The sequence below is a fragment of the Amphiura filiformis genome, unplaced genomic scaffold, assembly GCF_039555335.1.
Source record: "Amphiura filiformis unplaced genomic scaffold, Afil_fr2py scaffold_24, whole genome shotgun sequence".
Lineage (NCBI taxonomy): Eukaryota > Metazoa > Echinodermata > Ophiuroidea > Amphilepidida > Amphiuridae > Amphiura > Amphiura filiformis.
In genome coordinates this window covers 1,875,224-1,891,894 of record NW_027305488.1, presented here as the reverse complement: position 1 = coordinate 1,891,894, position 16,671 = coordinate 1,875,224, and the positions used below count along the sequence as shown (strand labels likewise).

At 36.8% G+C, this 16,671-nt stretch overlaps 1 protein-coding gene across 1 annotated transcript in view; it reads left to right on the top strand.

The window, feature by feature from the left end:
* Positions 1–10,082: 10,082 nt before the first annotated feature.
* The window catches only part of LOC140143606 (uncharacterized), a 54,400-nt gene continuing 47,811 nt past the window's right edge, over positions 10,083–16,671 (top strand). The window contains exon 1 of the mRNA XM_072165418.1: positions 10,083–10,149. Coding sequence (XP_072021519.1) covers positions 10,129–10,149 — 21 coding nt within the window. The 5' untranslated portion in view covers positions 10,083–10,128. The remainder of the gene's footprint in view (positions 10,150–16,671) is intronic.

The window sequence follows — 16,671 nt, the reverse complement described above, 5'->3', positions numbered from 1 at the left end:
CTATCTTCAGTAGATAGCAGCATTCACACAATGTAATATTAGCTATCTTCAGTAGATAGCAGCGTTCACACTAATGTAATATTAGCTATCTTCAGTAGATAGCAGTGTTCACCTAATGTAATAATAGCTATCTTCAGTAGATAGCAGCATTCACACAATGTAATATTAGCTATCTTCAGTAGATAGCAGTATTCACACAATGTAATATTAGCTATCGCCAGTAGATAGAATTCACACAATGTAATATTAGATATCTTCAGTAGATAGCAGCGTTCACCTAATGTAATATTAGCTATCTTCAGTAAATAGCAGTGTTCACACAATGTAATATTAGCTATCTTCAGTAGATAGCAGCGTTCACACAATGTAATATTAGCTATCTTCAGTAGATAGCAGCGTTCACCTAATGTAATAATAGCTATCTTCAGTAGATAGCAGCGTTCACATAATGTAATATTAGCTATCTTCAGTAGATAGCAGCTTTCACACAATGTAATATTAGCTATCTTCAGTAGATAGCAGCGTTCACCTAATGTAATAATAGCTATCTTCAGTAGCCTAGATAGCAGCATTCACACAATGTAATATTAGCTATCTTCAGTAGATAGCAGCGTTCACACAATGTAATATTAGCTATCTTCAGTAGATAGCAGCGTTCACCTAATGTAATAATAGCTATCTTCAGTAGATAGCAGCGTTCACACAATGTAATATTAGCTATCTTCAGTAGATAGCAGCATTCACACAATGTAATATTAGCTATCTTCAGTAGATAGCAGCGTTCACACAATGTAATATTAGCTATCTTCAGTAGATAGCAGCATTCACATCTAATGTAATATGAGCTATCTTCAATAGATAGCAGCATTCACATAATGTAATATTAGCTATCTTCAGTAGATAGGATCCATCTAATGTAATATGAGCTATCTTCAGTAGATAGCAGCATTCACCTAATGTAATATTAGCTATCTTCAGTAGATAGCAGCATTCACACAATGTAATATTAGATATCTTCAGTCGATAGCAGCATTCACACAATGTAATATCTTCTGTAGATATCAGTATTCTATCAAAAGTATTTGACATCATCTCCCGGCACACCCCAATTTAGCCCGTGATGTTTATACAGACCCATTTCAGACTATAGTTTTAGCACATCGTTTAAAGAATATTCCATACCGGTACTTAATGTCAAGTCTATTACTTAATAAGCCAGAGAAAAATAATTTAATCCTCCTATACGGTACGCGGTTGCTAGCGGCCAGAATATTTAGATTTAAAGCCATTTTTGGTCAAATTTTGCCCCTCTTAAAAGTCTTAGATATACCATTAAGTAGGCTAACTATATTCACCATTTTAGACTCAATAACTATGGCAAATTTTTTTTTTTGCGCGTCAATCAGGGTATAGACTTGATTGTCGCCTCACCCCGTCTGTTCTCTTTTATTAGCATTAATATTCTAAATAATATTCTTACGTGCGCCCTCATCTAATTTTTTTTATTTTTAATATCGTACATATAGAATGATGGCGCTATTGGACTTTCAAACTGACATAAATTTTTCTCTCAGTGTTATGTTTACTGCTACTGCTAGTAGAGGCATGCGTGATATATACTAGTATTGCTATCTACTGGTGATAGAGACATGGATGACGTACTAGTATTGCTATCTACTGCTGATAGAGGCATGGATGACATACTAGCACAGGGCTGTCAACTCTCACGCATTGGCCGTGAGTCTCACGCATTGGGTCACTTTCTCACGGTCTCACGCCAAGGGAGTAGGCCTATAATCTCACGCCTAGGTAGTAAATCTCACGCAAAAAGCTGGAAAATGAGTAAAATCTCACGCATCGTCATGAATAATATGTTGCACCTAACCCCCCGCTTTTCACATTCTCGAGCGCCGTGGCTCAATGAATCATGGTACAAAATGAACATTGGAGTCGGCAAATCCCGGTACACGCCAAGCAATTCCAAAAAGTTGACAGCCCTGTACTAGCATTGCTATACTGATAGAGGCATTGATGATATACTATAGCCTATTGCTATCTACTGCTGATAGAGGCATGGATGACATATTATAGTATTACTATCTACTGCTGATAGAGGCATGGATGACATACCAGTATTGCTATCTCCTGCTGATAGAGGCATGGATGACATACTAGCATTGCTATCAACTGGTGATAGAGGCATGGATGACACACTAGTATTGCTATCTACTGCTGATAGAGGCATAGATGACATACTATAGCATTGCTATCTACTGATGATAGAGGCATGGAGCCATAGTATAGTATTACTATCTACTGCTGATAGAGGCATGGGTGACAATGACATACGGTACTAGTATTGCTATCTACTAGGCCCCTACCCATAGAGGCATAGATGACATACTAGCATTGCTATCTAATGCTTGGATGACATACTAACATTGCTATCTAGGCCTACTGCTGATAGCTTATAGGCATGAATGACATACTAGTATTGCTATCTACTGCTGCTGATAGAGGTATGGATGTCATACTGGCATGCTATCTACTGTTGATATAGAGGCATGGGTGACATACCTGTATTGCTATCTACTGCTGATAGAGGCATGGGTGACATACTAGTATTGCTATCTACTGCTGATAGAGGCATTGATGACATACAAGTATTGCTATCTAATGATGATTGAGGCATGGATGACATACGAGTATTGCTATCTACTGCTGATAGAGGCATGGGTGACATACTAGTATTGCTATCTATTGCTGTTAGATGCATGGGTGACATACAGCATATACAGAAGTCTCACATGATTCGCATATACGAGGGCGGTCTGTGATGAAAGTTGACTGTGACCACATAGTGACGCCCCATGTCAAAAGAAAACACCTTTGGGCAGGATCGTAAATGGAGAAATGGCCAAAAGTCTGGCCGGGTGATTTTTTCACATAAACAATTTGGGTTTGTTGCGAATTTGTGATGTTGTTAATGTTTTAAATATTGTCTGATAGTTTCAGATCGGAATATAACTGGCATCTTGTATTTTTTGAGACATTTTTCAAGGTAATTCCTACTCTCAACATTTGTCAATACTATTTTTAAAGGCCGATATCTCAATTTCCAATTATATAATATACCATTATATTAATAACTTACGAACTCAATATCATCGCTTAGGAATGTCCGGTCCGATTTCATTGGGGGGAAAACGGCGTTGTGGAGCAAATAATCTCTACGGGCCTATTTCAGATATGTAAAGAACCTGATAACCTGCCCAAAAGTGTCTCCTGTTGACATGGCACGTCACATAGGCCCTAAATGATGGAGATACAAAATTAGGTATCCGGGACTAAAACCTTTGTTCATGGTGCTCCTTTGGTGAAAATGAATGCTGCTATTTACTGAAGATAGCATAATATACATTATGTAAATTAATACTGCTATCTACTGAAGATAGCTCGATATATTACATTATGTGAATACTGCTATCTATAATTACTGAAGATAGCTCGATTATTATATTATATGTGAATGCTGTATACTAAAGATAGCTCGATATATTACATAATGTGAATCATGCTATCTACTGAAGATAGCTCAATATATTACATTATGTGAATGCTGCTATCTACTGAAGATAGCTCAATATATTACATTATGTGTATGCTGCTATCTACTGAAGATAGTTCAATATATTACATTATGTGAATGCTGCTATCTACTGAAGATATCTCAATATATTGCATTAGGCCTATATTATGTGAATGCTGCTATCTATAAGATAGGTACGTCGATATATTATGTGAATCATGCTATCTACTGAAGATAACTCGATACCGGTATATTACATTACGTGAATGCTGCTATCTACTGATATAGCTCAATACCGGTACATTATGTGAATGCTGCTATCTACTGAAGATAGCTCAATATATTACATAATGTGAATCATGCTATCTTCTGAAGATAGCTCATATATTACATTATGTGAATGCTGCTATCTACTGAAGATAGCTCAATATATTACATTATGTGAATCATGCTATTTACTGAAGATAGCTCAATATATTACATTATGCGAATGCTGCACTATACTGAAGATAGCTCGATATATTACATAATGTGAATCATGCTATAACTGAAGATAGCTCGATATACATTAAGTGAATGCTGCTATCTACGGAAGATAGCTCGATATATTACACTATGTGAATCATGTTATCTACTGAAATAGCTCAATTAGGGCCTATATTACATTAAGTGAATGCTGCTATCTACTGAAGATAGCTCGATATAAGTTATGTGAATCATGCTATTTTATACTGAAAATAGCTCAATTACATTAGGTGAACATGGTGAATGCTGTTATCTACTGAATATAGCTCGATATAGGCTATTACATAATGTGAATAATGCTATCTACTGAAGATAGCCCGATATATTACATTATGTGAATCATGTTATCCACTAAAGATAGCTCAATATAATTACATTAAGTGAATGCTGATATCTGCTGAAGATAGCTCGATATACATTAATTGAATGCTGCTATTTACTGAAGATAGCTCGATATATTACATATGTGAATGCTGCTATCTATTGAAGATAGCTCAATATATATTAAGTGAATGCTGCTATCTACTGAAGATAGCTCGATATATTACACTATGTGAATCATGTTATCCACTGAAGATAGCTCAATATATTACATTAAGTGAATGCTGCTATCTACTGAAGATAGCGCAATATATTACATTAAGTGAATGCTGCTATGTAGCCTATACTGAAGATAGCTCGATACGGTATATTACATTATGTGAATCATGCTATTTTATACTGAAGATAGCTCAATAGGTGAATGCTGCTATCTACTGAAGATAGCTCAATATATTACATTATGTGAATGCTGCTATCTACTGAAGATAGCTCAATATATTACATTATGTGAATGCTGCTATCTACTGAAGATAGCTCAATATATTACATTATGTGAATCATGCTATTATAACCGGGCTTTATGAGGTCTGTTGATGTTGGTCTGGGGAATTAACTCTGGTAGAGACTTGATGACTATAAAATACGAACTTAATATTCCTTTTGCTTGAGTATGATATTTATTTGAGATCCTTCTTCTTCAACTTCCAAAACTTAACTCTCTCAAAACACATTTCTTAACCCACATCACTTACATCCAGCTTAACCATCCAATCATCATGTAGGAAACCATCACTTTCCTAGAACTCATCTCTATTGTTTTACCATGATACATTAACCAGCCTTGCTTGTACTATTATTAATCTTAAGAAGATGATGGGCGGTAGCTTCCTTTAAAGGTCCGTAACCCGATCGACAGCATCATCCCCGATTTTTTCATTGTTGATGAGGTTTTGGTATCACATAATAGATACTATTTTTCTCATTTCTATCCTCAAATTTGACGCTCCAAGTCGATGTATTTCCGGAGAAATCATGAAACACAGCGGCTTTTTACAGGTATACCAGTTTGTAAACAATGGTAAATACTTTGGATCATGGGCCGGGAATTATGAACGAAATAGCTCGTAATATCAGTCGCCTCAACAGCTACTTTGGTTTCGCGTCATACACATTCTGTGAAAAAAGCGAACCACACTAACTGCTGAGGAGACGCGTCTAGACGGTGTGCCGTATTTAATTATAAAATTTCCAAGATGGGGGCAGCGGGCCGATTAGCTCAGTCGGTTAGCGCGCGCTTCATGTTTCAACCCGAGAGGTAACCGGTTCAAAATCCGGTGTCGGAATGTTTTTTTTCCTCTCCATTTTTAACCCAAACTTTTTTTATATTCATTTGAAATGTACATATTGCAAGGGGAAATATATTTTGTTTCCTTTTTTTCTGAAATGTTACGAAAAAACAAATATTTTTCGTTCAATACGGGCCGGGCATTGATTGTACAGCATGTCAGCATTAAATTCGTCATACGAACGGAAATAGTTGTTGTTGCTTGCCTACCCAGAATGCAATTCACGTATACCAAGGTATTGGATTGCAAATTTGGCTATTTATTCACATTTACGCCGAAAATGCTCTCGTTTTTCACAAAGCAGCATAAAGGGGCGATATTTGATATTATTATGTAATTTTAAAGACAATCCATATCCAAAACCAATAGTGTTACCCCCCTTTAAGAAATCATGCAAAACCACCTTATGAATGATATACAATTTTGTACTTGGAAAAGGATGAAAGTAACATTTGTTCTCTGGACGTCATCAGGGCGATGGCCTAGATTGTGGTTTCTTAATTACTAAAAGAATGTCATAATTATGCCAGGTAAGTCATGAGAACCAAAGTTGACTGACCATCGTGATTATTACTCATCAATCATCAAGGTTGCAAACATAGAAAAACATAATACATTTCTAAACCATGTTAATTAACTATACAAAATAATTAGTAATCATTATCATAACCAATATATAAACAAAACAAAACAAAAGTAATAACAAACAGTTTCTTTGGCCTATGATACTATTTAAAGAAAATAGCCCACTTAGGCCTATATTAAGCGAATGCTGCTATCTACTGAAGATAGTTCGATATATTACATTATAGGTGAATGCTGCTATCTACTGAAGATAGTTCGATATAATTATGTGAATCATGCTATTTTATACTGATATAGCTCAATTATTAGGGGAAGGTGTGGCATAACGGACCCCGGGGCAAAACAGACCCACGGGGCAAAATAGGCCTTGGCAATACTGCCGTCTATATGCAAACTATATTGAGGGACACAAGTATGGCCACGCAGATTTACAACAAAAATTTGATCTGAAACAATCCACTGACATCCGAGCAAGATCAAGTCAAAAAATTACTACCCGTCTGGTCTGATGTAAAATATGTAGTGTTTAGCCTAATGTGCTGAAATTTTACTTCATTAATATCGGATTCCCAAATAATTGTGTATATTGCAAAAACGAAGGTATAAATAGCTTTGAGCTCTATGTACTGCATGGCTAGGGGGCCTACGCTACAATGTATTATGCATGCAACCTATTTCTAAAAAATCGGGTATGGGGCAAAACGGAACCCCTAGGTGTGGGGCATAACGGAACAGGGTTCCGTTTTGCCCCGGACGTTTTGCCTCACAGATGGGTTCCGTTTTGCCCCATTAGACATAGGCCTACCGGTAACACGTCTTCACTCAAGGAAACGTAGGCCTAGGCGTTATTTACTCGAGCTTGGTAGACCTAAACACTTTGCTGAAACACAGGCATTTAACTAGGCTTACAGATAGAATTAATGATTAAAAGTTAACCACTTACTCCACAGATATGCATGGGCAGGCCTACTTAATATTTCTTTCTAATCAAATATTGGTCATACATAGGCCTATACAGATTAAACTAATCATATAAGAAGTTACCACTCACTCCACAGAGATGGTAGGCCCACTTAATATTGTAACTGAATATATGCCTATATAACTAGGCCTAGGGCCTACCGATGGAACTACTGATATAAGTTAACACCCAGGGTGCCGTTTTGCCCCATATTCCGTTTTTTGCCCCGATAGTGGGGCAAAACGGATTTTTTTTTTTGGAAAATATTTCTTCATTCTTATAAAAAATTGTAAGATTCAAGTTGTATTGGTTAATGGTATATTAAAGGTAAATACAAACTTCAACTGAACATATAATTTTTACAGTCATATTACTATGGTGACAGAGCATCCTCGAAGTTAAGTGTTCCGTTGTGCCCCACCTTCCCCTACATTATAGGTGAATGCTGCTATCTACTGAAGATAGCTCAATATATTACATTTAATATGTGAATGCTGCTATCTACTGAAGATAGCTCGATATATTACATTATGTATAGGCCTATTAAAATGCTGCTATCTAGGTCTACTGATGATAGCGCGATACAAGTTACGAGGGGCGGCGGTCAGTAGGCCTAGGCCTATGTACCGGTATTAAACTTGACCTTTGCCCCATAGGCCTTGAATAGTTGGATGGAATTTCTTTGTGATAACATAACGACTGTATAGGGCCTAGGGGCCTATCCGGTCCGGAGCCGGGGGGGGGGGTAAAGTTTAAAAACAAAAAGTTTTACGTTTTAGGCATAGGCCTAGGCCTATAGGTCTACCGGTAGGCCTATATCAATATCCTTCAATGTCTTAAACGTAACCCTGGTAACATAAACAGTCAAAAAGGGAAGAGTCACATCTAAGATTTGAGCGACATGTAGGCCTAGGCCTAATTGTTCTTTGGTTATTCACCCGGCCCCGCGGGGCCCCGCACACACAAATTGTCTATTGTTGACCCCCAATGTTCCTAATCTTAGCCAAAGCCCGCCTATAGCCTAGTGGGGGAAGTTTTATTTTTTTTCAAAAACTTCCAGCACCCCCCTCCCACCTGGAAGTCAAATGGTCAGTGTGTCCCCGACCTCGGGACAAATACCTGGCGTCCGCGGTCAGAGCCCCTGTATCCCATCACTCAGACATTTTAATTCATTCTTGCGAATTCATTGACCCATTTTCGCGTACGTAAACATGGTAAAGCACTGTTTGTCCTTTGAGTGACCTTTGCTACGTCCGCCTATGTACGCGTATAAATTTGGTGATTGACAGGTGCAGTGACGGTTTCGAACTTTCTACCAATCACATTATCTCCAACTTCAACCATCAGCAATGCACTGTTTAGCCTTTAGGAGTGGGACGGAGTTCTGACCAAAAATCCGGCAATTTTTTTTTTATCCCTCCCTCACATCCGCTAAAAATATTCCCCTTGTTTTCCCCATTTAAAACTTAAAATCCCGCTTAAAATCCCCCACATGGTTCAAGTAAAAAAAAAAAAATCAGATTCCCCAAAAAAAAAAAAAATCGGATTTCACCTTAAAACTCCCACTCTCCTGGAGGTGGATTTAGGCCTACTCCCTATGATACTGTGTTGTAGGCCTACGCAGGCAGGTTCAATATATCAAATGATTTTTTTACCTACTGATTGTACAGAGTAACTAAAAACTTTATATGTGTTGAATAATGTGAATAATATGGTATTGTAGTCCCATTTCCATTTTTGTCTGTGACGAGATTGGATCGAGATCAGAGTGGGGATGTGACCCCGGAATCGGATGTGACACTTGTTTTTAGTTTATTTCGGCTAGTTTATAGAATAAACATTTTGGCAATATTGATCTGTATTAAACAAAACCACAGAATGTCAGGTCAGGAAACATAAAGAAATATTAAATTATAATTAAAACTGCTCCCGGAAATTTGCGGAAAACTGAAGTAAATTTGGCGGCAAATTGAGAAGTTATATTTTTCGTGAACTTTTTACCAAAATAGGCGTGACTCTAAAATGTTTCTATGCAAATTAAATATACTACAGACGAGTCCACTACAAGGCAGGGGTGGCAAAGTGTGGATGGGTGTTTTTGAGCGTAGTCTCGTCCCAGTGATTTTTATAGTTCCGGACCTGGAAAGCCCGCTGGAAAGCAACTGAGCTAAAGCAGTCCTGGCCTCCCTGCCCTTTACAGCAGCACTGATCTCATCACGTATGTCTGGCTTTGTCTAAAATCTAAAATAATTTATTAGATTTTGTTATGATCATCGCTCGAAAAATGAAAATTCACCCGGAATTTTAACCGGTACTTGAGTAGCTGTTCATGTTCGATGTTCCGGGATTCCGGTCATAATATTTAACTAAAATATTTATTTTTTACTTTCATTTCAATGACATTGGTATATGAGTTCAAATGGATCATTTCAAATGGGATAAACCTTTAATTTATTCGAATGTTTCATAAAATAAAATAGTCACAGTGCAGCAAAGTGAGCGAACATATTCCAAGAGATACATTCTTGAAATGCCTTAGGTACTGGGACATCCCCACGTTTGGAATTATTGGTATGCGCCAAGTCCCAGCTGTTTTGACCAGGCACACGCGCGTGTACTGTACAATGTACAGCTCTCCATTGAAATCTACAGCACATGTGAATGATGATGATCAAATTGAGCTGCGTATTTTCTGCTGATGAGATTTGTAATACGGATGACTACTCGAGCTTCACTCTAAATTGATGGAAAATATAAGCGTTTTATAGGACCGGAATCTTAAATTTATCAAGCTTGTCATCATGACAGAATCACAGATTCTGGTAAGTATTACTTTGGAAAAGGCGATCGTGTAGAAAACTTGAAGAGAATACAGTGAAAGTTTCATGCATGGATGATGTACACACGATGATCTGTGCATTCATGCATCATTGGTGAGTTGTAGGGCCAGGGATATCTCAGCCCTGGGGTCAATAGCCCGATCATAAAACTTACACGGGTAATTAGTGTTGTATTGCTTCCGATTGTGTTAGCGCATGACACCATTGATGTCTAGACCAGGCTTCCTCAAATAGATTTGTTGAAGCGCCACATGAAATTTAAAAAAAACTGCAAAGCGCCACTCAATGGCTGCGAATTCGCGGGGGAGTCAGAGGGGGGTTCCCCCCTGTGAAGCTATCGAATTTTTTAATTTGAGGTGCAAATGACGCCATTTGGTGCAACATTTTGTACTATTTTAGCCTGTCTTTACAAGGATAACATGGGAATCGCATTGTTTATTTATTTATTTTTAAATCTAAACGGCGCCGCGCGCCACTCGGGAAGCCACGGCGCGCCACATGTGGCGCGCGCGCCGCTATTTGCGGAGCCCTGGTCTAGACCATCGAAACATAGCCTCAACAAGTCAACATACATGCACACACGTGGATCTTTTGCATGTTTTATTGGAAAATGTGCTGCACATGCTTGCATGCTTGACATTGTAAAAAAAAAAAAAATTTCAGTAGATATCCACGAAAAAAGCTTATTTCCAAAATTTCAGTTGATTCCGATTTTCATGGTTTTGCGTTTGCGAGTTATGCATGATTATGTGTATTACACTGCTCCATCATCATCATGTCCATAGACAATGTGTTGTAATTTCATTTAATTTCGTTCTGGTGCACCAGAACGAAATTCAAATTTGGCGATATTTTTGCTAAGGCTGCGTTCACATAGAAGTATACTATTCGGGTATACGGTGCACGTTTTGCAGGTTCACGCGTATAGCTTAAATCGAGCAAGGCAATTTCATAGTACCGGGTCACATAAGGCTACGATCGCATAGAAGTATACTATTCGGGTATACGATGCACGCGTTTTGCAGGTGGACGCGTATAGCTTAAATCGAGCAAGGTAATTTCATAGTACCGGGTCACATAAGAGCTATTCGAAAAGGCCGTATACCTGCGTTTAGTATAGTATAGTGGGAATCATCGCGTGTTCGATTTTAGTGCAGCGTATACCGTCCAAATTTTAAAAACCTAAACCATATGTGGGTAAATTCATTTTTTTTTTTTTTGTACTATCTAATTCTGCACATTATGACACCTCATTGAATGCAATGTGACCTCAAGAAGTAAAGTTACAAGCATTTGATAAGACGAAGAAAATGGGTAAACTGACATACTGCGCTGTTAAGCTATATGAATATCGCTCATTCGATCAGGCTGAGTTCACATAGTATACTCCTATATGAACTCAGCCTGATCGAATGAGCGTATTTCAGTATAGCTTAATACCGTGATACTTCTATGTGAACTCAGCCTAAGCGAATTAATCTGCAAGAAATATTAGGTACATAAACAATATGTGACCTTGCTTCGATACAGGTGAGTGGTTTTGAATAGATCAACGTACGTCCGATGTCTACGTTTTGAAATCGCAATGTCTCTATTATGTGTATTTTTTACACTGCTCCATAGACAATGTGTTGCAAGTTTCACGATATCTTTTGCTAAACAAAGCAACTTGCAAGTACATTGTACATAAACATTATGTAGTCGGAGATTTCCAGTCATTGCCAGTGATATAAAAATCTCAACTTTTTTTGAGCCAAGCGAGGGGATGATGCTGTGGATCTGATCACGAAATGCCCTTTAATTTAATTACCCCCCTTATGAATGACCATTTTCATCACATGTGACAAAATTTGACATGTCATTCATATTTCATTGCATTTTTTGCACCTCACTATAAAATAATAAAAGTATTTACCGTATTTCGTCAAATAAACGCCCCCGGGGCATTACATTTTCCAAAAGGGGGGCGTTTATTCAAGGTCAATTTTAGAACAACAATTCCCGTTAAAATCATTAGCAGTCCAAGAGAGCGCCAAATATGGATCAGGAGTATTACATACCCTGCTATGACAATAGCTGCACTAGGTTAATCGTATAATCTCCTCAAGTGGTTAGCATGGCTGGGCCAGGAAATCCACAAGGTCAGCCAATGTATGTACATGTATTCGGTACATGTGCCATATCTTTTACAATGGGTGATAATATAAATTTCTGGTTTGTTTTATTTCAAAACATAACATTCGATATTCTAAAGCTTGGTCCAAATCCAAGAGAAGAACCAACTCTAGTAATTTATGTGGTTTCAAATTATATCGGCCGTTGCCTTTTTGATAGAAATGGTGTTTGTTGATGTGCACAGTTTCCCATTAGATCATAACATGCTGTTGTACATCCAAGGTCAAAGGTCTTTTAATCCATATTTGGCGTTGTTCTGGGACTGAATAGGTAAACTTAAAACTCACGCTAAAATGACGAACTATGATGAACTAGAAACACTGACTTCTGGTTCACTTCCGGGTTTCCAATCCAGATTTTCGCCAATTATTGATGCTATTATCGACCATGTGGGGAACTTGGTAAGCTTACTACACAAGATAGCATGGAAATATCGGCATTTTTGAAACATCTTGGTTGAAAAAAGTGGTGGGGGGCATTTATTTGAGGGGGGCCGACTATTTGACGAAATACAGTAATTACTTTTGCATTTAATGAGGTCTACTGGTCTAGTGTTGCATGGTCATTTCATTTTCACGGTAAGGGTGTTTTGGATTTTTAACACTTTGGTCCGTACTGGTCTAATAAAGCTACAGAATTCCATGATTTTTGGCCACATAAGTTATCTAGTCACATGTAGCAGCTACCTTGGGTAGCATAATCATCTTTGGGAGTAACTGCGTTCAGTTTTGGCAGGCTAAAATGTCCATAAATATGGCCTTTTTGATGTACCGTAAAACGGGGTGGTCTTTGTACAATTTTGATGTACATTGTGGTTTTGTATTGTCGTAAATATTTTGATAATGATCAGTAGAATTCTGAATTTCATGTTGGGATTGGCAAGTACCAATAGAGGACAGTTCATGCCCATAGAGTCAACTCAAGTTTATTTTATTTTCCAATTTGGGGGGGGGGCAAAGTTTGTCCAAAGTCACCCCTAGGTTTGGGGTTACTTTGGACACCATCATCATGTATTCAAGTGAGTGTCCAAAGTCACCCCAACCTGAAGAGTAGAGCAATGGAGAGTGTGGAAGTAGTTGTGTGGTGAGTAGGAGCACAGAGGACGCTGTTGGGGTAGGGCATGGTCACTGTGGTGTATTTCGAACAAAGTGTCAAATTTTTGGTATTCGTTTATTATGTCCAAAGTCACCCCGGAAAGGAAGGCAAACCCTGGGGTGACGTTGGACACAGCCTGCTTTTAAATTCTTATTAAAGAGTGAGTAGATATCATCATGACTATCCAGGTAGGTTCTTAATTTATCTGTGTTCACTATCCAACCAACAGGCTTGAGTTTCCACTCATTATGTTCCGGTGGAGTACTGAAAGTTTGACCACCACAAAAATCCTGTATTTTATTGGCCCAGCTAAAAAGTTATGAAAAACATAACACATTATACTGGGAAACTTTATTCATTTGTAAATTATTGTAATGTCCATACATTACCACATAAGAACATATAAAAATATTCTTAGAAATATTAAAAGGTAAAATAGCCTACATGAAATAATAGTTTTTCCTATGTGTGTCCAAAGTCACCCACCGTCCAAAGTCACCCCGTTTTACGGTACTAAAAAAATTGTAACATTTTTGTAAAGCCCTGTGTTTTCTTCAGTTAGTTCATGGATAATTTTTCTTATGATGAAAGTGTAGTCATATGCTCAGTAAAAACTGCCACGTTAGTTTTAATTGTGAACAGCCCTGTAGGGGAGATTGGGGTTAGTTGGAACGCGGGGTAAGTTGAAACATTGTATTTTTTTCTGACACAAAAAATTAATTTGGTAAAATACTGGCACCTAGTAATAGGTATTAGTAAGGGTCATCCACCAAATTAGCAACAGCACTGATGCCCCACCAGTGTTGGCTTGGGAAAGGAATATCTGATTTTTGACTTACTGACTAATTTTTATACCTCTCAGAAAAGATGCGTTATCTCCATGTTGTTTGAAGATTCAGGGGATTATTTTTTGAGTATCATAAGCACTAGTAGTAAGTCCCAGAATAATGTTAAATAAAAGTTTTACTGTATTTCTTCTTTTGTGTAATGAACTTTGAAATGTAAAAATAGGCATAGGGGTTAGTTGAAACTTTTGAGGTGGGGTTAGTTTCGCATAGAAAAATATGGTTAAAAATTTGACTTAAAAAAAATTTGTAACATGTTTACCATTTCTTCAATATTGCTTTAATATGGTTAAAAAGCAATAATACAAGCAAAAAGTGCACACAGAAAGTACATTTTATAATATTTTAGGCTTCTCATATTTTGGTCCATGGTGACACTCGTCACCTTGTGTCCAAAGTATTGACCCGAACTCCCACATATTTATTTATTCATTTTTTCACACTGATTGTATGTTAAAGGGTGCCTTCAAGGGAAGTATAACCCTAACAACACAATAATAATTATTTTGAAATTTTTACAAGCCGTGTTTCAACTAACTTCATTCTATGTTTCAACTTACCCCAGGGGTGGGGTTAGTTGAAACACTTTTTTTTTTTTTTTTTAATTGGATTATATGAATAATCATAAGCAGGTCCAATAAAGTTTAAGGCTGTATTTGTAGCATGTATGTATATGTTTATACTGATGTGGTTAGTGTTTCTTGAAAGTAATCGGTTTGCGTTAAAAAGACGATTTTGTGAAAAATGTTTCAACTAACCCCAATCTCCCCTATTTTTGAGAATCTGTCAATCGGACTTTGATATTTGTCGTTTCGGAGGCTTCATTTTCCGTTAACAAACTTTGTGGGTATAGCTTTGGTTCATAATTCTTTGTTATTTCTTCATTTCTTCTTGATTCATAACAGTTGATTACTTTAACTTGAAATAGGTAACAAAAATTAGCCGATTTGCAAGCTTTGAGTTTCAAATTTTTTATAAAATCTTGACTTTTGAAGCCTCCGAAACAAACTGTTCAGCTAGCTTGTGCAAATATAAATAAAAGAGCTCATCCAATCTATTTATCAAAATGTAGCAAAGTAGATCCTCAAGTCACTTGTTTTTAAAGAGTGGAGATACAAACTGGTATACGTATACATCACCGTTTGAAAATGGGACCCAATACAAACTTTCCGTTAACACTTGAAGCCTCCGAAACAAATGAAGTCTCTGAAACAACAATACGATCAATCATCATCTTTGCGCATCTAAATTGGTGTGTTTCGTTATACTGATATCTGCATGTGCAGAATGTCATAAATTTAAAAAAGTGTTGATATTATGGTTAATGTTTGAAAAATATACTGATACCCAAGAAAGCCTGTTTCGGAGGCTTCACATGCAAGTTTAAACACCATAAAACAAATGGGGGAAAAATGTAAGTGTCATAAATCTACAATATCTGCGGCATAGAATTATTGATTCAATGCACACAAGAAAATAACAGCTTAGATGATTCCAACAGTGTTCTTTTCAAAAAAACTACTTCTGCAATGTTTAACCATTGTTAACATGAAGCAAAAAAAAAAAAAAAAAAAAAATGACTTGCTGTGATAATTTACTTTTTGTCACAACTGAAATTCAATACTTACATTGTAGAAGCAAAGCATGAAAATTGGTAAATGTGATATTTTTTACCTATTTTTTCATGTCAACTTGTAGTAGCTATATAGCCAAATATTTTACTTTTATGATCACTTGTGTTGTTAACTGTTCAAGCCTCTGAAACACAAATCGCTTGAATTGCCAATTCTAAAAAATAACTCCAATTTCTGTGAAACTTAGCTGGGAGGTTCCTTTGTACATGAAGTTAGACATTCAAATTATTTTAGGAACCCAATTAAAACTTAAATTTCCATTGTACATAAATTTGTAAATGACACTTGATGCTAAAAATTTTCAAAACTGCAATTACAAACATAGCAAAACATGGTATAAAATTTATCTTATAACTGTTGACTTACTTTGGAATGGAATTTCACATGTATCCATTTCATAATTTTCTGGGCTTATGAAAATATATTTTTTCTTAGATTTTAACCTAGAAATGTTATGGAAATGTCAATTTTTTAAAAATTATAAATCAAAAGGTTTAAGCCTTGAAACATTATTTTTTACTGGAATTTAAGTTGCTTCTATGCATGATTTCAGTATTTAAGTGGTTTGAAATTTTGACCATAAAAATCAAAAGTTACACCCTTTATTATTATCCCAACCTGCAGTCCTGCATTTTGCATTTTGCATTTTTTCAAAGTACCAAATGGTTACATTACATTACAAAAACCAAGAAAAAAAGTTTGGATCTTGATGGTGCACAAAATCAACAAATCCAATGTTTGATGAAAAGTGCTCT